General features: G+C 36.8%; 1 protein-coding gene across 11 annotated transcripts in view; it reads right to left on the bottom strand.

Moving 5' to 3' along the window:
• Nucleotides 1-26,362, bottom strand: part of TTC39B (tetratricopeptide repeat domain 39B) — a 74,627-nt gene that overhangs the window by 32,440 nt on the left and 15,825 nt on the right. For 7 of the 11 annotated variants that reach the window (XM_021525530.4, XM_085565996.1, XM_085566000.1 and 4 more), the window contains one exon: nt 18,507-18,541. In XM_021525530.4, the coding sequence (XP_021381205.3) occupies nt 18,507-18,541 (35 nt within the window). The other 4 variants (XM_085566003.1, XM_021525537.3, XM_085565998.1 and 1 more) reach the window with 4 other exon arrangements.

The raw sequence follows: 26,362 nt of genomic DNA, 5'->3' as shown, positions 1-26,362 counted from the left end.
AGTCAAAGGATATTCAAAAATCTTTAAAATCCTGACTACCAGCCTGGAAGACAAGGAAGAAAAAATAAAGGAGAAGAAAAATACATAGGAAGGTGTCTCCCTCATAGGCTGTTCCTCTGAGGAACCAAAAACACAAAGATGTGATTAATAATTGTTCCCAGCAGGTGACACCCAAAGCACAAAGGTGCCTGCAGTCTTGAATATAGACACACCAGACTGGTGACCAGCGACACTATCATATGATAAGCCCATTCCATAAAATAGACTACACAGAACATGTAATTCAAGTAAGGAATTATTTTTATAGTACAGACAAAATACCAGCAGTATGAGAGCAAATAAATCTACATTCTAACCAGCAACTATTAAACCAATATAATAAATGTTTGTAACAATTTTATTCTAACACACTCTGGTCAGGTATCTCCTGATCTCAACCCTTTGTGCACTACATTGGGCACCAAAAGAGACTCTTGTGGTTTAACCCCAGCTGACAGATAAGCCCCATGCAGCCATTCACTCATTCTCATGCTGGAAGGATCAGGGAGGGAATTGGAATGGTAAAAGCTAGAAAATTTGTGGGTTGAGATAAAGGGGATTCAATTGGGAAAACATAAGCTGTACAAACAAGCAAAGTAAAACAAAGAATCAACTCACTGCTTCCCATGGGCAGGCAGGTGCTCAGCTATCTCCAAGCAAACAGGGCCCCATCACATATAATGGACACATGGAAAGACAAATGCTGTCACTCTGAATGTTCTCCCCTTCTTCCTTCTTCCCCCCACTTTATATACTGAGCATGACATCATATGGAATATCCCTTTGGTCAGTTTGCGTCACCTGAACCATAGAACCACACAGAATTAACTAGGCTGAAAAAGGCCTTTGAGATCATCAAGTCCAATCTATCACCAAACACCATGGTGTCAGCTAGGCCATCACACTAAATGCCACACCCAGTCTTGAATCTTAAACACTGGTTTAAGTGTTTAAGTGACTCCACCACCTTCCTGGGCAGCCCATTCCAATGTGGAGTCAATCCTCCTGTGAAGAAATTCTTCCTAATGTCCCCTGGACCTCCCCTGGTGCAGCTTAAGATTATGTCCTCTTGTCATGTCACTGGTGGCCTGCAAAAAGAGCCTGATCCCCACTGGCTACACCCTCCTTTCAGGCAGTTGTAGAGAATGATAAGGTCATCCCAGAGCCTCCTCTTTTTCGGGCTAAACAACCCTAGCTCCCTCAGCCATGCCTCATAGCATTTGTGCTCCAGACCTTTCATCAGCTCCACTGCCCTTCTCCTAACACACTCCAGCATCTCAACATTTTTCTTAAATTGAGGGTGTCAGCACAGGACTGGCCTCACCAGTGCCAAATACAGGGAGACAATCCCTGCCCTGGTCCTGCTGGCCACACCATTGCTGGTACAGCCCAGGATGCCATCGGCCTTCTTGGCCACCTGGGCACAGCTGGCTCGTGTTCAGCTGCTGTCAGTCACTTCCCTGAGGTCCATTTCTGCCTAGCCACTGTTCAGCCACTCTGCCCCAAAATGTAGCACTGACTGTTGAGGCCAAAGCACAGGATCTGGCATTTGACCTTGTTAAACCTCATTTTGTTGCACTCGGCCCATTGATCCACCCTGTCCAGGTCCCTCTGCAGAGCCCTCCTACCTCCCCTACAGCTGATCCATACTTGCACCCAATTTGGTGACACCTGTGAATTTGCTGATGAATTTGCTCAATCTCCCCATCCAGATCATCAATAACAATATAAAACAGGATGGCTCAACACAGACCCCTGGGGGACACCACTAGTGAGCAGCCACCAGCTGGATGCAGCACTGCTCACCAGCGCTCTCTGGCCCGGCCATCCAGCCAGTTCCTAACCCAGCACTGAGTGCTCCTGTCCCAGCCGTGGGCTGCAGCTTCTCCAGGAGTGTGCTGTGGGAGACAGTGTCAAAGTCTTGCTGAAGTCTAAATAGACAACATCCACAGCCTTTCCTGTGTCCACCAGTCGGGTCACCTGGTCATATAAAAGTCCAGGTTGGTCAGGCAGGACCTGCACCTCTGAAATCCATGCTGGCTGTCCCTCTTGTGTGCCCTCCTAACCTGTGCACTCCCAGCCTTCTCATCAATGTGGCATTACAGAAAGCAAAAAAGGCCTTGGCTGTAAGTCCTGCTCACCAGTTTCAAAAGCATCTCTGTACTATCAATCCTGTGCTCAGCACAAACTCAAAAAGACAGCTGCATACCAGCCACTGTGAAGTTAATGCTATCCCAGCCAAAACCAGTAAAATCAGGTTCACTTCTAAATGAAATAAAAAGGAACAGAAAAATGTGCAATATTGAATGCTACACAAAGACAGTAACATCACATTACAAGGAGAATAAAGAGTAGAATAAAATTACTACTGTGTTCCAGTCCTGATATTTTAGGGGTATTTTTTCCCCAACACATAGCATGTTTTAAGTTTTCCTCTCACTAGTATTTCCAACTTTTTAGAAAAAAAGAGGAAATGCTGAGAATTCCAGCAATAGTTTGCACACCTTGAGCTTGCTGCTAAACTAATGAAATTATTCCAATTCAGTGGGGATATACTGTCAATAAGCAAGTTAATTATTAACAACTTTAAGTAGGTTCTTCTAACAAACTAGTTGGAACCACAATAGAAACAAAGCATAAGAGTACAACCTGACAAACCTGAATTGGAATATTCACTTATTAGGATGATAGTCCTCAAGATGTACATTGAACAAGAACATTACTAATTTAAAATGTCAAAACAGTTTACAGCTTAAGTTCCTTTCCTTTTCCCCCCTTGGTATACATTAATATAAAAAGGGAGCATAATTACTGGCCTAAAACAAAGGAAAAGTCACTGAATTAGTATTTAAAAATTAGGTAAATATGAGTAATAACTTAGGCAATGACATCTATCTCTCTACATCAGGGCTTAGTGTAAGAGTATTCTTGAAAATCCATTATAATAGCTAAAGTTAAACATTAACTTGGTGTATGTGGCTGTCTTCGTATTTGCAGATTTAGCAAGCTTTTAACAATCACCCCAGGTGCAGTGATTTACCAATTCTTCTCTTAGAAGGGGATTCAGAAGCTAGAAATGGGAGAACTGCAGAAAAAAATTTACCTGTAATCTACCAATGCTTTTCACCATTTATATTAAATATTTAGGACTAAGTCCCACATCCCTTTATTAATATCAGCTAGACTCAAATGTTAAACATCATTTAGCATGAATAGGGATTGAAGAATTTCATTCTTAAACTTCTGCAATACTCTGTAGGCTCTTTTTACAACACAGCCAAAATAATCAGCCTTATCTGAATTGAACTGCAAACAAATTTATTTTGTTCTTATCAAAATCCAATTGTTCTTAACAATGGAAGTATCACCACAGTTACCAAAAATATTTGTAATTATTAGTTAGAATCAAGCAAAATTTTAAGTAATTAAGACCAAAAAAAAAGTGAAACTATCAATAACAGCTTTAAGATAATCATATTAAGATGCAAATCTGACACAAACTAGAGGAGGAAAAATAAGGTCTTCTAATGCAGGGGATATGGGGAAAATGCTATTTTGAGTACAAGTATCAAGAAAACAAGATTCATTACAATTAAGAGAACATCCTCCCAGAACATAAATACTTTAGCAAACCAGTGACACTTAATATTTACAGAAGCTTAATCAGAAGGAAAGTATTTAAAAGGCATTTACTTCCATAAACTTAAATACAAATCACCTAGTGTGTGATCTACAGTATCGACAGGTAAGGCAGCAAGAAGCTATGCAGTACTGGTCTTGAATAACATTTATGCAAATGTCTGCTGGAGTATTTACTGCCAAACTAACAATGACAAAACAGCTTTAAAAAAAACAGCTCTCAGTTGGTTCTTGTCTTCTGCAGGAAGATTGTTAAATCAAATAGTTGTAATATGTTGTCAAAATCTGATATTGTCACTATACAGAATGTTTATATGCTTCCTGATCTTTCCTTTTGCAGCAATGAATTGGTTCAAGAAAACTCAATATTGAACTGTTTATGTTCTACCATATCAAAAAGAGTAACTATCTGGTTGTCAGTCTTAAAATAGCCACAACATGACTTCTTAATGGGAAACAGGAATGGGAAATGGGATCCTCAGTAGAATCCATCCCATAGTTCCATTTTCTTGGCTACAAGGCTCTGACTGTACACTGCTCTCCTTCAACTTTACTGATCCCTTGGAATGTCCAAGAGCAGTGGCCATTCTATTGCTTCTTATTTTATAGGATTCCTCTTCCCCTCCCTCCACGTATCAAGGGGACTATGTGCAGACCACACTATGCTTTTTCCACACATCTGACCCTGTGCTGTGTACTTCCGTGCCTACTTAGCATAAAATAAACTCAAATCCAACCCCTCCCATGTAGAGATCCAAGGGCCTGCCACTAGGCATATAAAGCCCAGCCCTCAAAAAGCCAAAGCAGGCAAGGAGAAACACCCCTCTAAGATTAGGGTGAGAAGTGCCTCCCTCCCATAGGTCTGTGCAGGCACACATAAACGTCTTAAGTTCTATTGGTTTGTACAGTTACCCCACTCCAGTTCAGCCTTCAGTTCACCATAATTATATATTCCCTGGAATGTTCTCCCCTCTCCTGATCCCCATTGGTCCCAGTTTGCTGCAGTGTTCCACTCTTGTTACCCTGTTGGTTCTCCTGGTTGGCTGTCCTGCCTCTGCACAACTTTTACCTGTCCCCATTGGTCCTTGACCTTCAGATCTACCCCTTTTTTTCCCCCATATAAAATCCTGTGCCCTCAGCACAAGTTCATCGTTGTCCCTGGACTGCCTTGGAAGCAATAATCAGCTTTTGAATCTCCAAAGAAAGACCTGTCCTTTGCCTCTTTCACCAGCCATTGTAGCAAGCGTGCTCTGGGCCCCGAAAGCACTGGTCGCACTCAGAAGAACCCATTAAACCCAGTGTCCTTGAAAGACTTTCTCCCACCCAACATCAAAAGCTGTCCTAAAACCATAGTATCAAAGGTCACAATTTACAGGTCAGAGAGATATTAAATTATCACTTCCTGTTCATGTCTCGCACAACTTTACATTGCCAAAATGCACTTGATGTCCTCCTGCCTGGTTTTACTATACAGCAAAGATCCAAAACATTTGACAAAACTGTCACCACCATATTACCACTCTTTTTTTAGATTGAAATGACCCAAACACCTTGTATTACTGCAACAAAAGTCTGTTCCTGGCATAATTCTGTTTTGCTGTTTTAATTTTAAACTACGCTTCACATTAGAAGTATGTCACTACATCCTTAATTCTGTAACACTTAAAAATCTTATATTAAGAAAAAGTAAATTGTTAAGGAATGGTTTCTTTGATGTTGATTTCTGTCGGTCCTCAAACATTTAAACACTGGAAGTCCTGTTGTAGTGTACTGTTACTTCAATCTCAGTGAAGCGGAAAGAGTCATCCTTTACTGTGGCAGAGACATTTTCTTTCTGCCTAGCTCTGTAAAATACCACTACAAACCCCATCTCTCTTATTTTCTTGTACTATTTTATCTTCCACCAACACGTGTCAATTCCTCTTGTGATTCAACACCTTTCCACTATAAGGTTTCATAGTCTTTCAATAACCTTTAAGTAGAAAATGCAAACTGTGTGTCTGTGCATCTCTACCGTATTTATTTAAGGAAGCACCAGTGAAGTTTAGTTCTTAGTACCTATTTAATGTTCATCCAAATAGAGAGCAGCCTCCTATGTCTGAAAAGCTTGCAGGATAACTTATCTCCTCGTGAACATTTTTTTTTTTTAATGTTTTGTCCATGAAATACCTATTTTAAGACTGCATTTGATGTTTTTATATGCATGGCTAGCAACAGCAAAGATTTGAAATGTCCAGCAGGAACTACTTTCACATAAAGACTGGCATACATCCATGTGTATTCACTGTACCTGAGCAGTCATATAGACAACACAGATATTACTTCTGCTATCTGGAAATATTCCTTCAAATAACTTTCTTCATGTTTTGAAAGCAATGGACTTCTCACCACTAAGTTTGTAATTTGAAAAGAAAAATGGCTTTTGCATTTTATCTCTCTTACACATCACTCATATAGGAGACAACAGTAATACTGTAGTTTTTCTGTCTAGTGCTGTACCCCAAATTTATTTTCAATCCCTTCTTAAGGAACAGTATTATCTGCTATCACTCTTATTAGTCATTTGCACAGACATACAGTTGCAACACTAGTCATCAAAGAGGTGGTGAAATACTTGTAGGAGTACTACCTTACCTACCACAGAGCAGTGGGTTGCACTAGTTTTCATGGCAAATGACCACAAAGAGCATCATGAAATGAAAAAAATAACTTGTTGCAAAATCCTACTGAGATACTCCGTTAGGTGTACATTTTATGTTCTAGATTGTTTAGTGAAGGATGGCTGAAGGTAATATAATCTACTGACACATTCAGGAAATGCTCAAAAAAGCAAATGGAAATAGCTTTTTTAGTTGTGTTGGATTTTCTTATACAAGGGATTACTCTTATGTCACAAGTCAGAGACTTCTGTATGATTTGGTTTTAAACAAATACAAGCAGAAATGTAAAACCTTCAGGAACAAGTCCTGTGTCAAGTCTGAAACTAAAGAATTCTTATGAACGTGCATTATTCTGAGGGACTACTGACATATGCAAGAAACTGCACAATCCCACACTATGCTAGAGCTGGCATATATCTTTCAGTATCTTGTTGGACAGATAGAGGACTCAGCGTCTGAAGAGCCATTAGGCAAGTCTCACGAAGCTGAAATTTTATTATTTCACCTACAGGCATGCTTTCACCCAGAAAATAATTCAGAAATGCAGAATCAAATTGAGTAACCTGTCTCACAGTTGAGCATTTCTTGCTGTAAAGATATTAAAGTATACCTCATCCTTGAGATTAAAGGGATCACAATATTTTAAAGTGGCCTATCACATCCAGTTTATGAATAAACGGATCCTTAAACCTTTTGTATTAATTTAAAATAATCCTGGAGAAATATAAGATCATGTGATCAATATTTTTTAAATGAAAACAGAAAGATTGTTGTGAACTCTAAAACTCAGTGTTCAACACCACTTATAATCACACAACAGAAAAATGGCTAAATGCCATAAGAAAAATGCTTTAAGGTATACCGCTAAGCATTTGAAATTATTTGCAATTTAAATAAAGCATTTCCTATTCCAGGCTATTACCATTAATATAGAAAGTCTGAAAACTTCAGTCAATTGGTCAGTATAGTAAGCAGTAACATATTTTACCCATGTATTGTATATACTAGCCATACCACCACAGCAAATTCTGCATTCATGATGCATACACCCCATTTTATGACAAGCATGAATTTTAGGTAAATAAATTATTTATAGTAAGCAGTGAAAAAAAATTCTTGCCAATGCAAGGCAGACTTTATTCCTTTGAAGGTTCACTGTCTCACTGTTCCAGAACTTCACTAATGTATGCAATATTCTGTATGCTGAATGTTCATTTTAAAAAATCCAACTGGCAGCAAAACTATGCAGTACTGTGCTAGCCAAATTTGCAAATGGGCAAAAATTACTTTAAAAGCTCACTAAATAAAATATACCAAACATCAGGCAAATTTGAAAAGAAAGAAACAAACAAATAATAAAATACCCCACCAGAAAACACACAACTGAGTAACAAAACAACCCCTAAACAGTCATTTATTTTAAATTACATTAGGCTATGTAGCTTGGTATTCAGGCAAAGCCATCAGGGTAGCACACTTATTTTCACTTATTCCTCCCTTAGGACTTCCTCACACTGTATTTGAAATCTTATTCTATAGCAGAGAGACAAACAGCATTGTTATTACCCAAGCCCTTCCTTGGTACTACCTTCCGTTTGAATTTTTCGAGACAACTATCCACCCACAGAGCTGGCAATATGTGCATGATGCAAACACCATGGTAGAAAGCAATTCAGGTCAGTGTTGCTGCACCTCCCTCCTCAGCACTACCTGACTATGAGATAGCAGCATTTAACCAGCTAGTTGTATGTATATCAGTGAATTTCTGGATCATTGCTGCAATACCAATGGACCTGCCTATACAATCCTTTGAATGATCAAGCCAACTCACCACTGGGGCATTTTCCTTTCATTTAATAGCACTGGGAGGTTTCTTTCATTGTTTTGGGCTTTTGTTTATTTTTGGGTTAGGATTTTTTAAAATGTTTCTTCTCCCTCATCTTACATCTGCGTCAGAAAAGATAATTCAGAGTAAAAAGAAACAGAAGCTAGCTGATATTATGCATTTGTATACATAAAGAGAAAGCACTGAAAACTATTTTTCAAAATGAACAGCTGTGGAAAAGGAGATGGCACTCAGAAAAACAGTGAGAAAGGAAGAGGTAATTGAGGGAGAAAAAAGGAGACAGCTGCTCCTATTGCAAACCAATTATTACTAAAATAATATACACTAAAATGAGCTGAGAATGACTTCACAGTTTTTAGCTATACCTTAGCATTGTCAAAAAGGTGAGGCTGATAGCTTTTCATAGACTACTGGAATTTCACTAAGAGAGGATTTTAATTGATCCCTTGCTATACATTAACAGCTATAATGTTACATGTAATGTAACAAGGCAAGGGCAAGGATGGCAGATACAGCTCTGTCTTAAAGACCAGAAGCTGGGAGTTGGGGAAACCTGCTAGCTAACACTTAGGAAAAGTGTTTGCCCTCTCTTTCTTTTTAGAACTAGAACTCTCGGTCTTAGTTCTTCTAAACTAAACAGATTTACCTACAAGTGACAATGTTCTATTTTAGGAGTTATTACTGCTCACAGCAGCAGTAATGCTGCTGCATTTGTAATGCTGTCTTACAAATGAAATGCAATAGAAGGCCACCAACCAAACAAAACCTTTCTGTACAAACAAAAATTCTATCTTGGAAGTCTCATCTGATCTTGGAAATTTAAATTCAGATCACCATGTGTCTGGAGATGAATGTTTATTTGCTTTACGCTCTGCATGTAAGTTTTGTTTGCAATCTCCAACTTAAGAGAATATGCACTGGATTGCCTTCCAGTCAGAAAGCAGCCCAGCACCCACAGCGCTGCCTCTCGGGAATCTAACAGTTGACTACAAGAAAGATCAAGAGGTTTAGCTTCCAAATATTTCAATGACTAAGGGGGTGGAGATGGATGATGAGACAGGGAACTTTCCTGGTCATCTGTCTTATTTAAAACATGGATTTTGCTTATCTGTATATCTCTACCAATGCAGCAGCTGAACAATGCAAGAAAATACTGGTTGGTGTCTCCTCACATATTGCTCTAGAGTTGCAACAAAGCAATAGAATAAGCACAAAGGAAGAAAATCTAGACTAAGTTGACCATCTGCTTGAATCTCAGGTGCCACAGGATATAGTGCCAAGATGAAGCTCATCTTGCTGGCTCACCATCAATCCACCATTGCCAATAGAATCTACTACACTGAAAACAACACAGGCTGCATTTCTTGCCACTTTATTATCTTGTTCGTATTTTAAAAAATATACATGAGCATAGCCAAGTGTTCCAGATTTTGACTGATCATTATTCAGATTCAGTAAACTTTAATTACTTAATTGATTAAGTAATCCATTAACTTCAAGTCAGGTGTTTTTTTTATCATCTGAGAAACATCAGCAGCTTTATATAACAAGTTCTTAAGTTCAACAGCAGATTGCACATGGACAGAAGGGGAGACCCAAATTTCCAGTAAGGACTCAGCCATATTGTGAAAGCAAGACAGGCCAATTCCTTAAGTTACTATTTACCCACCTGAACAGGCATGCATAGTTAATCTGATCACTAAAATGATTACAAAATAATCCTACTTAAGTCACTCCAGCATGAATTTGACACTAAATATATGAAAGCTTAAAACAAAAACACAGGCATTTAGAATCAACAACAAAACAATCAGATCACAGGCATTTAGAATTGACCAGTCTGACTGCAAAGGCAGAAAAATCAAGTAAGAGTCAATATTGGTTAACAAGTAGAAGAAAAATTCAATTTACACTTTTCTGTTCAACATTAATGGGAATACACAACACTATAAAAGATTATCAGATATATTTAATGGAACTCAGTGTTTAGACAGTATTTTCAGATATAAGTTTTAAGATGAGATCTTTGCAGGTAAACTGAGAATTTACTATGTTTGTATCCTCCTTATCAGACTAATAGCTTGTATCAAATAAGCTGAGGTCAATGCATGCAATATGGTGTACAAAAATGATCACCTGAATATGGCAGAGAGTAATACTGCCAAAACTTAACATATTAGCATGCAGATACAGACAAATAGATGTTCACCTTAAAAATTACATAATTTTGATCTGTTCTATATTTCTACTAGAAAGTAGGTCCAAATAAGGCATGCTGACAAGAAAATAGGTTGAGAAGGAACCTCCTTGAAGAGCTAGCATATATGAAATAATTACAGTTCACTGGCAGTTTTATATTAAATGAATAAAAATTTCACTTATCTTGCTATAGAGGAAAAAAAATCATGCTGCAAGTAGGACATCAGATCAGGCCAGATGTTTTTGGGACTAACACTGCGTCACACAAATATTGGCCCAGATCCAAAGAGACAATTAGGACACCATGATCCTAGCAAGACACTCTTCCTAAACTTCAAAGCAATTTACTTGAATTTATTACATAGGGAACTTACAGCCTATGCTGGAGGTATATTCTGAAATAACTAAAAAGCACACTGCATTATACTTAACATTTAATACCTTGAAAGCACTGCACTGCATCCCATGAAATAAATTATTTACGTTAAAGTAAAAAATTATATAACCTCAAATGGTTAAACCAGCACAGCTACCAGGAGCAGAAGACAGTCTATAAATGGAAAAAGTAGCTCTAAGTCTGATACAGTCCTTAAATTACTACATTTTAAAGAATGAAAAATCCCAAAATACAATCCCAAAATACACACCTTGCAGTGTTCTGCAACCTACAGTATCTGAGCTGATTAAGCACTGACATCAGCAGAGAAGCTTCTGCTCTCTAAAAGCATTGTTCACCACTGCAAAGTGCAGAGGAAAAGCAATTATTTCATAATCCCATTGTGAATATATCTTTTTCTTTTATCTAAAAGGAAATCTATATAAAATAACAACAATGTTGTATTTTGACACACATTCCAAAGCAAATTTTCACAGAAAAAAATCCTATAAATCTTACTAACCCATTACTGATTTCAAGGACTATTAGACAGAGATAATATACTTACAGGATTAATTCAGTTAACTTCAGGTATGTAAATACAGTCCTTATGTAAAAATAAGTGCTGCTTCTTTCACTCTTTTCCACCGTGCGCACACACACACCAAAAAAAAAAAAAAAAAAAGGCAAAAAGACAAAGAAAAGCATAAAGAGAAAAGTGATTCTGTTTTATTTCTCAATATCCATGAGGTTTCATTAATGAGTTATCAATCAAAAAGAATAAAAGTTTCCATGCCAGCAGCTAGCAACAGAGGCACCAGAGGCACTCTCCATAGCCGAATTCAAAAAAAATGTCAGTGAGAGTGGCAGCAGCTACAGTCAATGCTGGAAGCTGATGCCTCTGCAGGAAGAGGATGCTGGGAGATTCTACCAATCTGTGCTGCAGCCTAATTCTAATCCATCACTCCTAACTGCAACGGGAAAATTGAGACATGGGGAATACAAAGTAATTTATATTTAAAGACAAAAAAGGAGACACTTTAGTATTTCCTGAAAAACAAAAAAAAAACAAAAAAAAAACACAATTAAAGTCAGACAGAAAAAAAAAAAAAAACTATGCTAATGAAACTGCAGTAAAGTATGTTAAAGCCACTGCAGGAAAATAGATCAAATACATGAGAGTTCATAGCAAGGAACACTGAAGAAAAATAACTCATGTTTGATTTTCTTTGACAGTACTCAACATCACTTTTTAAAAATTAACCCTTCAACATTCTTTCCCCCAGAAATCCAAATTTTCAGCTAGAGTTCTATGACCAAAATAAATCACTAATACAGAGAGCTGCTAATAAACAGTTCTCTTCATGAATATCAGCTGCAACAGAAGAAAGCAGGAGTCAAAAGCAAAACATACAACATCAATAGTTTTATCCCCTTGGTATAATCTCTCTAGATGAGATATGATGAAAGCTCAATACAAGGGAGCTAAGCAGCAGAAAATTAAACTGTCTTCCACTATTAGCTTCAAAAGGTATTCTTTAAAGCTGTACCAACTGGACTAATAGTACCTAGTTCTAGCTATGTTTACAGTTATGAACTGGCTCAAACAAATCTTTTAAAGCAAAATGCAGGAAACCACAGGTTTGCATTTACTTATTTCAGGTACATGCAAAGTAGCATCACAGTAATGCTTCAAATCAATTTATTTAAACAATTTACTTTTGTTAAAATTTTCTTATTTGTAACATACTGGAAAAGAATTGCCCAGTATTTCCTACACCACCTGTGGGAACCAAGGGCTATGATCACATGAAAAAGGTTTCATAAATCTTGTAAACCTTTCAAAGAGATGAGACTGACACCTGTAATTTATGGACAACAGCACCTTCAAAGTCAGGACATTCTACCTTTTCCATAAAACTTGACCCCATAGTGTTAAAAACCAAGGAGTTCAGACCCAAGTTCTCCATCATGTAATTTGAAGCAGTGCTTATGCATACTGTCAGTTAATATACTAACAATATTAGGGGCAGGGAAAGTAAAAGTGCCAGGATTTCTGTGACCTTGCCTACACATGAAGAATAGACAAATTTCAGTCAAGTTTACCCAGTCACAAAGAAGTCAACTCAATTTCCCTACAAAATATACGGTGTTCTGTTTTTAATGCAGTGTAAATTTCAGACAGTCCACATTTCAGACAGGCCAATATTCAAGGCTCAGAAACTACTTTCTACAAAAAGCTGAGTGAATCAGAAGAACATTTCCACAAAACTGACAAAAATAAGCTTTCTGTCTCTGCAAGTATCAGCCCATGCTCAAAAGTTTTCCCCTGGACTGATTAAAGGAAAATGAACTTATACATATACACTAAACCTTCCACACAGATTGATTCCCAAAACACTCTGTGACAGCATTTAATCATTAGGGAAGGGAAGGAAGGGATGGACATGACATAACCAAATCAAACAACGAAAGCAACACTATTAAAAAACAGGAGTTCTTTTTTTCGTTTGATAGCTTAAAATAAACAAACAGGCAAATCTGGGTTTCCATCTGTTTTCCTTAAAAAAAATCCTACTTCTCAACAATTTCTGACCAATTTATTCTTTTCTTCAGTGATGAGTTAAAACTCGTCTTTCCATTTTCTTATCTGAAGCACTTACATTTTAACAGTTGTACCACAAATCCAAAAGTCTACATCACTTCCCAAGTCTCAGAAGTTATTCAGTGAAGGCAATTCCTGAGCTGCAGGGCTACAAATAGCATTATGCAGTCTTTATTAAAGCACAGAACAAACATTATTTTCCTGAAAGACCTTTAAAGAAAGAAAACACAGATATGATCACATATTCCAGCATAATATCAAGATTCCGACATGATACTTAAACAAATTCCAGAAAGTCCCACCCTAAAATATTATATGAATTTAAAGCCACAGTGTTAATTAATTTGTAATGAAAGATCAAGTCACAGAACAGCAAAGAAATATTTACACTCAATTAAGACAGATTTTTTTCAGTGAACATGGAATAAAAGAAAAACATGCTGTGGTATATTTTTGTGCTCTAGACTTTCAGCAAAGCTTGCAAAAAGAATAACAGGGTGGAGAACATATGCAGAGTTTTGGGCTCTTCTATGTACAATGTCTCTGAAACTGTTTGTTTGACTTTGGATTTTTGTCTACCTCCTCTCCTCACTTTCTAAGGAGCTACGAACACAAGTGGAAATGCACATTTCAAATAAACAGAAGATACCAATGCAAACAATAGCACAATGTGGCCTGAAGTCTTCTACTGAAATACAAGCACAAAGAAATCTTACAGCACAGGCAAAAGATGTATTGGCAATAAACACATGTTTACACATGAAAATGTGTAACCATGAAAATGTGCAACCAATGGAAACCTCCCCAAATTTAATCTATAATCTTAGAACTGTTTGGAGTGGAGAAAGATTAAAGAGATAAGGTTGCTGTATCATTACTGCTGTTTCAAATCTTGAAACTCAAAATATAAAGTTGCTACTGTGTCATATTTTTATATTTATGCACCTATGAAAAAATCTTCTAGACACAAAAACTACCTTTACTAGACCTTTTTTGCACTAAACATAAGAAAATAAAATTTTGATCATTTAAATTGTCACAGCTGCTTCTCACCATCTCAAGACTGTCAAAATGTGAGTTTAAAGTCATGAAGACAGGAACTGTTCCTAAAAGTTGTTGGCTTCTTTTAATTCTTGTTGAATTAAAATTTGAATTTAGAGCCATTTCTTTAACTGTTCAATTTCATTCACTGACAAAACACTCACATGTGCAGGTGTAACTGAAATCTTAACTACACATCTAAGATTACAAGGATAACCTGCTCTAACTTCCTTAAACACTTCTGACCCTTAATCTATCACCCCAGTAATACCACACAGAGCTGCTTTGGCAGGATCAAGGATTAACAGTACACAGCTTCGGGTAGGCAAAGAAAATGCAAAAGAGAATCAATGAAGTATGTCTCTTTTTGCTTAAATTGAAAATGACAAAAAATCCCAGGAGTTCCATTCTTGATCAAAAATCATCTGTCTGCTTTGTTTACAGAATGCAAGCTCCCACTTTTCAAATACTTAAAGTTTTAATTGTGTTTAAATGAGATCTCCCTATTTTCCACTGATGCCATAACACAGGGTCTGGTGTCTGAAATTTCTATGAAAATAGCACAACATGAAGATTTCCTCTGCATATGACTTCTTGCAGCAGTTCAGCAGACCAGTGTGTTTCTTCCCAAAGACAACCACAGAGCATCTTCATACAGAGAGTCTACATACCCATGCTGTTATCATAACACAGTTGCTCTAAATGCTGCTATTCATTTACGTAAGCCTCTGACATTGGGTTAGTAAATAAAGGCACTATCTTCGCCTTTACCTCAAAAAGAAAGGCCACATGGCAATCTAAGAAGATTGCATGGACAAACATAAAAACTTGATGGCTACTTATTCCTTTCACATACAGATGACATTTTAAGGAACAGTTAGTAAAATGAGATGGACAGAAATACCAACAGAAATAATATTTCATATATGTTCTAAAGAAATTGAGAACTTCAGAAATCAAAATAGCAGTGGCAAGGTTAGTACATGCTAAGCATAATACAGTGATGGTTAAAAACTGTTAAGAACTCAAACCACTTTCAATCTAGTTGAAAAGACAATATAATTTAGAAAATTACACTCTGGCAACAGGAAACATGAATATCTACATTCTACAAAGAGATTTTCAGAATTATTTGAGTAAAACTTAAGACAGCAGAAATATTTTGAAAAAAAATCAAAGTAGAGAATGATCTTGTTCAGTAAGACTAAAAGTTCTAGTTTTTCCACAGTAAGATTTAAGTATTGATGAGGCATTTTTAGCAAGCATTAAATAAAATAAGAATCACACACAAATCTGTTCCATCTACATATGTTTTCGTACTTGTAGATGATTGGCAGCCACTAGGTAACTTAGTCAAACACATCCACCCAGGCCAAAACTTGGAAGCAGGCACTCCAGTGCAAAAATTGTAAAAAGCATCCTACCACCACAAAACTTCTTGTCAGAGGCTTCAGTTTCCACAACAAAAATCACAGTTTGCCACTAGTTACTCAGGTCCTTTTACAAAAGATTATGCCAATCAGAGTAGCTCTGAGTTAACACAAACAGGTAATGATGAATTTACTTTGATATATATTCCACCTATTATGTTTGGAAGGTTGAAGATGGTCTATCAAGTGTTACTATCAAACCAGAACTTTGAAAACTCAGTTTTGTTGGCAGAGAAGGTATTAAATGCTAGTGCTTGCTATAACTAAAACAGCAGAGTTACCTACTGTAATAGTCTTTCTTCAGCTTTAGTACCAGTGAACAAAATTTACAGTAAATAACTCTATTTAAAGGCTTCTTAATGTTTATACAAAGCAAGTATTTTGTGATCATTACATATTTTGGAGTTGCTGTTTATAGCTACAGTAACTACCACAAGTCGAAGATGACAAACAAGTTTAGACAGAGAATCTGAAATTTAAACCACTAGAACAAAAACTGATTTCCTCCTGGGCCTGTCATCAGACGTGAAAGCCAGCACACGAGATTTAAGGAAGGATTTTACCTAAGGTAACACATTGCCCTTTCAACATCTAACCTGCACAGTTTGGTATCTATCAGTACGCAATAATATTTAAATAATAAAGCCAGTTGAAGCAAAGTTGGATTAGCAAAACCATTCACTAGCATCTACTGGCACAAAATACAGAGTCGTGTTACCCTATACGTATTTTACACTAAGAATTGCAGAGTGGTGTGTGAAATACTATGAAGATCTGGTTGTTACGCTCTTTCCTAGTTCTCTAAACCAACATGATGATCTGACAGAATCTGAATCCAAACTGATCTCAGAAGTAAATGTGAGTCTTTGTTGACCCAACTCCCTATAAAAAAGGTCCATTTTAGTTAAATTCAATAGGATATAACTAACTGCAACAAAGCACTCAAACCAATGCCAGGCATATCATCACAGAGCTCTAACAATGCTACCTTCCTATCCAAAATAAGAGAGAAAGAAACACCGACACGGAAAAATTATGAAAGTGAATATTAACAAAAGCAAAATAAAAATATAGACACAGCTCTCCAGAAGTTTAAATCTCTGGCCATTCATTGTTTCAATATAATAATGAAAAAACTACAATTAATTCTCTGTTCATAGATAGAGAAAGGTCATGAACAACCAGTATGGCATTAAATTTATGAAAGACTTTCCCTCAAGCAAACTACTAGCATAATCTGAAAACCACAATCAAAGCATTTCAAGAAAGATAAGATGGAAGACTTTCACATAACATTCCAAAATTTTTTTTCAGTTCCTTAGGCATATTTTTAAAAATAGCCATATCTTTGAAATAATTTGAGAAAGAGGAGTCTAATCCAGTGAAGACTCCTGCCCAGATACAAGAGAATATATACATTCACTATGTTCAATGTGATGTTAAGTAACAACACAATTTTTTGTCCAATTAATATTCTCTCTATCATCTTTCATTTACTCTTCTAGACAATGCTTATTGCAGGTGGAAGCAATACGAGCCAGAATAAACTGACATCTTAACTTCTGTTATAAAAACTGTATCTGTAAGACAGCTACGAACACAGAAGAGACACTTGGAAAGAACAAATCAAAGCTCAGAATGCAAAAAATAAACAACCATGCCCAGCTCAGACATCAACAGAAAAAAAACAAACAAAAAAAATTTAAAAAACCACACATTCTCATAGAATGAATGAATATTGGATAAATATTCTCAAACAGTATTTCAAGTTCCTCTCGTCCCTTTCCCAGGGGAAAACAGAGGCCAAAGAGATAAGTTATACATAGACAAACTGCTAAGCAGTGAAGGAAGAATAAGCAATCATTAACATAAAGAATTCTCAATGGGAACATATCAGGTTCTTGTTTCCTTCTGAGTGTCAAGAAACAGTGTTTAATTTTTCTCAGTTCTACACAGATCAGACCTTTCTATTCTAGGAAAGATACAGAGGGTCTTGTAATCTGTAAAATACAATTTGCCAAGACCATGGATGTTTTGGCCATGAAGTTCAGTCCAAACCTACAGCTGGGTCGAAAAGTGTTTTAGCAATCTGAGGATATCAGCAGAAGTCCACTCCTCATGTGTTTCATGGCACAAAAATGAAATAAAATCCTGGAGAAAAACTAAAACCACTTACAAACAGCATAATGTGTTTTCATCACAGTTTAAGAAAGGTGTTGCTTCAGCATGAGATCTTACACCAGAGAAGTGATGATCTCACTTCATTAGGGGAAAACATCTGTGCAGCAGTACATTATAAAGACATAGGAACTTCCATTTGAAAATCTTACTTAGATGGTCTTACATAATGTATGATCCAAAACTTTCCTAATGATGTTAAGTGACTATATTTTCACAATGCAAAAGTGTCTAGAGCTATCAGTATGTAACTCAGTTACTAGATTTCCTGGTTTAATTGTTCACAATTTTCACATTTGTTGGCAAATATTTCATCACATATATCAACCTAATCATACTTCATTTCTCAGCTCTTGAGGAACTTAACTGTTCTGAAAAATGTGAATGTAGCCAGTGCATATAAAATTATGCTTCCCTGTAATGGTGTGCACACAGTATTCCATTTCTCTATAAGGAGTTTCAACAAACACACATTTTAAAAAATTCTACTTACACAGGGATGTTTTCATAGGCATCTTCAAAGTTTTCCTGCAGAAGAAAGAAAGAAGTTTCAATCTAATGTGTATTATGTTTTGTAACACAGGAGAAATTTACCATTACCAAGTAGCACTTACTTCTGCAATAGACAGTAATCATCAGAATAGTCACAGTCTACTGACCATTTACTAAGCTTTCACTGCAAATCATTATACAGACAGATTTCCTATGGGCCCACTACATCAGACTACAGCTGAATGAAACCAAAGATCTTTTCCTTTTTAGATCCTAAGCTTCTACCATGTAAATCACAGAAGGCAATACAGGCTTATGCCTCAGGAGTTCATGCTGCATACATGACATATTCAGGATGCAGTAGCTGAACAATATAATCTACACATGAAACAAAAGGTGCTCTGTGCATATACCTGGTACTCAGAGTACATACAAATGGTCTGGAATGTATGACAGATAGTATGCACATACAGCCAGCTCCCACATTAAAAGCTGTTATGTGAACAGATTAGTCCAGAAATTTAGAAATTGTTTCTTTCCACCTAGATTCAAAGCTCTTTCAACCTAGGTTCAAATTTCAAATTGAAATAAAGGAAGAAATGCACAAATGTAAAAATGGGCAGAACAGCTTAGCTCTAGGATAATTAATTTCTGTATCCAGTTTAAAAAATTGGGCTCTAGAAGTGAGTAGCAAGGACAAATGGGCTACAACACTCCCACACATATCCCTCTCCAGTTCACTTTCCAGTCTCTGGCAACCCCATGTATTCAAGGCCCAAATACAGTCTGACAATGCTGTGATTTTCAGTAGGTCTCTGTTCGAAATACCAGTCCAATTTCCTCAATCCCATGTAGACTTTGTTTTATTCATGAATTATAACATTAGTAAGGAATTCCATGAGCCTGATACCCATTTTGTGCAAAGTAAGAATTTCTACTTGGACCTGGCCCCAGCTACCTTTGTTTAACAATTCCTAGTTGTATTTATTCAAAAACAGTAAAGAATCAATTAGTATTTGCTCTTTCCTTGACACAAAGGACAAGAGTCTTTTTTCAGACATTCTACTCAAGAAAAACAAATACCTGAACACAAACTAGTACCAAGAGAAACAGTTTGACAACTATCTTGCACAATACGATGCTGGTTAATGCTGCAAATATGCAGATTTTTAGTGCACTTTTTCCAGAGTACATATCCATCCACGAATTTAAAACATATATATGTAAAACTGCCACTAGATGGCATGACTCAGACTTTTACACAGCCGAAAGTCACAAGATTTAGCAAAATAAAGCTGTCTCAAAATTATGTTTCTTGAATTGCATAGTCTTCTGTTTTGTTTGTTTCATAATTGCGTTATTTCTTTAAATCTTTATGATCTATCCTTTTCAAGATGCAAACAGGCTTAAAAACAACTAAGTTTACATAACTCAGAGATACTAATATGTTTTGTGAAGCAAAGAAAGTGAAAATCAGACAGACACATAAATGGACACAGTGTACTAATAAGAAAAATAGAAGAGTTCCTGCACTCTAGCAATGAGATCAGAAACCACCCACAATTCACAGACAATTCACCTCTCAAGCTTCACAAAAGCAGCATGTAAGGGAGATTCTTTCACTAATACAAGGACCTCGATCAGTACCTAAACTTCTGTTGTGATGCACTGGAAGAAAGAAGAAACAACTTCTTGCCTTATTAGAGATCCTAGCAACAAATGTGAACTCTATCTGCTTCCACATTCATCATAAATCAACTAGAAGGGAATTTCAGACTACATCCCGTGATACTGTTATTTTAAGTTCAGTATACTCTACTGTTGTTTTAAGTTGAATAAATGTTTTATCAAGCTAAGTGTTTAAACACTGCTCTTTTCCAAGTGAAGCTGGCCAATTTGATCAATCTAAACTATTCCTTTAAAATTCAGATTTATGATAAGCTATGACTACCAAGTAAAGTATGAAGCATCTAGGTTCTCCCCACTGAAAACAACATCACTTCAAAAAACTAAATTCAGTAGTATCTAGATACACCAGCTACAATTTGCATACTGATTTGGCAAAGGAAACAAAGCCCCACCAAAAGTGTTAACTCAAAACTACAAATATAACATGAATAAGGGTCCTTTTGAATTTGACAGATAAATAAGACCACATAAAATAATAATGCATTCCTACCCAGCATTTAATACTATTGCTCAACCACACTGTTTGTCCTTTTCACAGCTTTATTTTGTCAGTATTAAATAAACAATAGTTTTAAGGTGACTTGAAAAACTACAAACTTATCTGTAACACCCTCTTTGGGAAACACACATATTAAGATATTGCAAAGCATGGAAATCTATGAAGACAGTTGCATATTTAGCAGGCACATGCACTTCAAGATGTTTTTGTCAAAACTTCTGTTCAAGTATGGGTACATCCTAACTACTATTTTATCCTTTTGTCTTTTTGACTCACACAATCCTTCTTCTCAAAAGGGCATTGAAAATAATGCACAGGAAACCCAATCTCTGGCCTCAGGCATGCTGCCCTGCCTATTCACTGCCTGCAGCTGTCTATGGAAAGCTCAGTTACCAGTTTGGAAGTTTGTGATTGAATTCTACATGAAGAGAAAAAGGCTCCACTAAGAGGGTTTAAATTTTCTCAACCGAAAAGAAAGGATAACACACCTTTCACTGCATTCACATTAAAATTATCATTCTGCATGTGGATTCATCCCACAGCACTTAAGGGATTTTAAATAAAACTAACAAGCTCAGAAGCAGCTTCCTAAAATTACAGGAGAGGCTTCCTATTGACCCTGGCTAAAAGTTGGCAGACTCAGCTGAAATAGCACTAGCATATACATTGCATGTGGGAGTATGCATTAAACTTCTTTTCCCTTGGTAATACTGAACACAGGAAACACATGCAATCGTGAGAAGACAATGGGCGAGGTATAACAAGAAACTGACCTACAATGCTAATAATATCAACAGAGGCTACAGAAGACCTTCCATATGGTCTTTGTTTTGTTATAGATGAGTAATGTAATAGTTGGCTCTCAAAATTAAGAGATAGATATTATTTGGATGTTAGAGGTCCTAGCATCAAATAGCAATGTTACTGTAATATGTCCTCCCACAGTCCTCTCTCCCCTCCCTCTGGTAATAGCCTTAGTAGTCAGGGCATTTGGAGAAGGCCAGCTTGTTACCCGGAGGCGTGGTGCAACAACACCTGACCTCCAACGTAAGATGTAAGAAAGTAATCTCCACCAATGGATTGCAGAGAAGGAGTTGATATATTTTTTTTTCCCTTTTCTGTTATGAAATTTTGTGACTATTTTTTTTCTCCTTAGCCAGGACTACATTAAAAATCATTCAAAGAAACTCATTGCTAAGAATTTTACATTTCAGGTCCACAAAGTGATAACTTAAAATCACTGCGCATTTAAAAGTTACCAAACATTACAGCAATATGAAAGCTCCTTAGAATATTACATTACTCCTGAATACCAAACAACAGCATACAATCTCTCCACTTAGCTGACTTGACTGAACTGAGAACTGCCAATTGAAGCTGGAAAATCACAAAGAAAGCAACACAACAGGCAAAACTCCCAGATGTACAAGTCAAGAAGACCCTTGCCCAGGTGAAGACCCAGCCCTGTGATTATGGAAATCACTAATTAAATAGAAGGGCCGTACTTGGGAGGTTGCTAACACTGAACTTTCTGTCTAAATAGCATAGGAATAGCATAGGAAAGTATCTAAATAGCATAGGAAGCCTGCAAGGGCATACTTGACTTGTGGAATGCCTCTGAGCACCCAGGCTTGTGCAACTCTGAAATAAATAATTAGTGTCTCTCTTGTGGAATTATTAGCTTGTTGTACATCAGTTAACAACTCTGATTTTTGTGGACATTTTTGTGGATTTTTTGTGAAATATCAGAAATTACTACTTCATAAAAAAGAATGACAGAGGTGAACAACAGAGCAACTCATCAGTCTTAAATAACAAAAATTTAGCTTGTAAGACTGTTCAGTCCAAAATAAATACATTCAGCTATGAAAATTGTGTTTGATTCATCTGCAGTTAAAAGAAGTAGAGTAACACAGCTAACACACATCTACAAACTGCAGATACTACCTGCATGAACTAAAAAAAGAAAAGTAGTTCTGAGAACTTGACTTATGAAATAATCTGTTAATATGCAGGAAAGGTCTCCATAACAATCAGATGGCAGTGGACAGAACAACTGTTGCTTAAATGGCCGGTTGCATGAGAAAACCCAACTCAGGACTACATATTTTCCGATATGTTAGGAAACAAAATCCCCAGCATTACAGCAGGACCCGAAAGCTAATTTGTCACATATCTTCAGCTAATTTATAAAGTATTGATGTAAAGAATAAGTATTTTAAAGTGCACTATAAAGTGCTTAAAAATCCTAACTTTTTAGCTACTGTTTCATTAGACTTCATAGCAATTTCTTACAGAAAAGAGCAGTCTACTCTACAAACCAGCAGAAAATAAAATGGAAGTTAAACTACATCTTTATGTTTACCGACAAAAAACCCCCAAACATAGGAGAGAAACATCATTTCAATGCTGCCTTGGCAGAGAAACAACCTGGAGGAGCAAAAGAAGGAAAAGATATCTCCATCTCTTCATCCCTGCCACCTACACATGCCTTATTTGACACTTCAACACCAGATCCTGGTATTAACAATTAATAGCCTAGGAACAGAAACAAATGAATAACACTCAGTTCAAAGGGGAAGGAGATGATGAAGCTGTTACAAAACAGGAAAATTATTTCCCCTTACCAGAGACAGAAATAGCCTTGAGGCAGCAAGAATGGTATGAAAAGGCAAAAGTTCTGCTCTACACGGTACAACCAATTTTCACATGAAAAGCAAAAAATGAAATTAATTTCTCTAAAAGAAAAAATGCACATATTTTTGTGGTTACATATTATTTCATATTTATTGGTTTGAAATATAACCACGACTCATCCGCTTTTTAAAAACTCTCAAGATTATTTGCCTAAAATAAGAGTGTTTTTTCCAGAGAGCTGAGTGGCCAGACAATGGTGGTGGTTTTGGAGAAGCTGTGTTTTCCATTGCAGAAGAAGAACTTCAGTAATCAGAAGCCAAAGATCAGACTTAGTAGTTCAGAATTACTTATTCACTCTCATCTAAATAGAACATGCCACATTCAAGACTTGACTGGGCGACATGCTTTAACAAAAAACACCAAAACTAAACCACAAAAACAAGACACCAAATATCACAAAAAACACATTCACACACCAAGAAGAAATGAGGAACTGGTAAGGTAAAACTCACTTTTGCTAGAAATTAGGTTAACTAAAGAGCTGATAAACAATTAGAAATTAAAACAAATTTCTGTGTCATTTAGCCCAAAAATTAGATGCCAGTAACCACAAGAACAAAGGTTTCTCCATGACAGTCTAGAAAGCAAAGGCCTTTTGATGCTGCTAGTTACCCAAACATTTCCAGAAGATACAAGAAAATTGAGTCTTAAAAAAAAAAAATCTACCCTCCATTTTTTTACAGAGAACAGACATTTGCAATGGAAACAAGTGTTATAATTAAGAGCACATGTGGACAGTTCCTACTCTGACTTCAGATGCATGCAGCCAGATGATTCTTAGACAGCCACACTGTATAAAACAGGGCAGGACCAAGAACAAACCTCAGCCAAATGAACTGCAGTCAGACGTGGCTGGCTGCATACCAGAGGCAGCCTCAAAATGACAGTTTTTCTGAACCTACTTGTAATGATGGGGCACCAGGCAGTCACATTTTAATAAACTGATATCACTCTCACCTGCTGTGAACAACTGGATGAGCTTCTACTGTTTTAAACGGCACCCCTCCCTCATGACTGAAAAGTGGAAATCAGCAGATTCAGTTACACACTCGCCAAGTACAGCATTATGATCACTTTACTTTGATTGACATACAAATGGATGCTGTCAACAGTTATCCATTATAAGATTCATCTCCAACATGCTGCACAAGAAAGCAGAATAGTTTCAGTTTAAAGTTGGCTAAACACCAAGACAACTTTACTTACTGTTTACAGTGGCACCTTCTTGCTATTCAACCTGCAGTTGTTTCTACACAGGAAGCACTTCTAAGAGGCAGAATCATAGGGTAGTAGCATAGAACTTCACTGCAGCAATAATGCTTTGATCTTCCTAGCTGATCACCTTTCCTGTTGGTCTCACACAAACCTCCTTGGTCACCCCTAAGACCAAAGGAGTGTAATATAGCTTCTATTTGTTTGAAAGCGGTACCAGAAAAAAAAAAACCAAACCAAAATAGAGACAGAACAAACAAACTACATACTCAATCAGGAGTTTAACATTCAGTACACTTGCACCAAAGTGCACTCTGTTGAGTTGTAGGGAGAGACGCAGCAGCACTCCTTGTAGAAAATCTCTGCAAATACTGCATATGATTCTACTCTTGGCAACTTCATTACACAAAGCTGATTGCCAAGCAATCCTAAACTGAAAGACAAATATAAACAACCATCTTGTCTGGATACGTCTTCTTTTTCCTGTTGAAGGAAGAGAGATTTGAGAAGAATGCAAAGGCAACTAAGGAGCCTGAGAAGACAGAAAGAATACACAAGCATTCTTCTCAAAATAGATACTACTACACAAGGGAAAACACTAAATTTTTCCTTCTTAGCCATAAGAAAGATTATTCAATCAAATTAATCCTTCTTGCAGCAGACAAGCCTCTAAGTATTGCAAGAACTTAGTGTCAAGCTCATCAGCTTTTGTAAAATTTTGTACCATCATCCAGCCATTTCACAGAAATTGTATAAAACCCCACTGGAATAAAAAATAATTTTAGGAGGCTATTTATTATATTTATAAAGTTAGCAAGAGTTCTACTACATCTTTCTCATCCTAATAATTCCAACACCATAACCAGTAAGTACTAGTTACAGCTGTATTTTCCAGGACACTAATGTGGATGAGATACCACTGCTGAAAGACCATTCTGATAAATATTTTCCTACTTCCAGCCATATGGCTTAACAATAAACTTTCAATAAACTGTTGGCTTCCAAATAAGACAAATCAGTTATTATTTTTCATTCAGTGAAAGAGGTAAACACAACGTAATTTCAGAGACACAGACAGAGAGTACTTTCAGACACTAACTGAAGGTAGAGCAGCAGAAACAGAGCAAGTGTTTACTCTCTCAACACAGGCAGTCAAGACATGAGCAAATTGAAAGCCTCTAGCCACATAGCAACTCAAACCAAAAAGCTTGGTCTTTCTCAATCTGGCAACGTTAGTATTGTGCAGCCAGTGACTTACCACCTACTCTAGTTCAGAACTGGCTCTCTCTCATCAAGTTTAACTTTCCATGACTCAGTAACATTTACAGAAACTTCAATTCAGTTTAGTCAAAGGATCACTAGACAGTTTGCTGCTAACAAAATATTATCACTTTAAGAGACACAGTATCAATAGATAAGAAGCCAAGATACTTTTTTGCCTTCACTTGAGTCAACACAACCTACCAAATAAAATAAAAAGTTACATGGAGAGGAAAGAAAAACATGACTGGAAGATCTATTTAACACCAGAACAAACAAACACCAGAGCTCTTCTTGGAGGTGGAATATCTTGCTTCCTGTCTTAAAAGGGCAGGTCTATTTAGGGGTCTCATCTAACCTTCCCATCTTTAGTCCCATAATTCAGTCTTCGTGATGTGACCGATAAGGCACAACCTGAGAGTTTTTACTTATACATAACACATATATCAGGATGGATTAAACACACAGACATATCAGGATGGATTCAACACACAGACATA

Source organism: Lonchura striata, chromosome Z, assembly GCF_050655825.1.
Source record: "Lonchura striata isolate lonStrDom1 chromosome Z, ASM5065582v1, whole genome shotgun sequence".
Lineage (NCBI taxonomy): Eukaryota > Metazoa > Chordata > Aves > Passeriformes > Estrildidae > Lonchura > Lonchura striata.
This window is presented reverse-complemented; position numbering and strand designations above follow the sequence as displayed.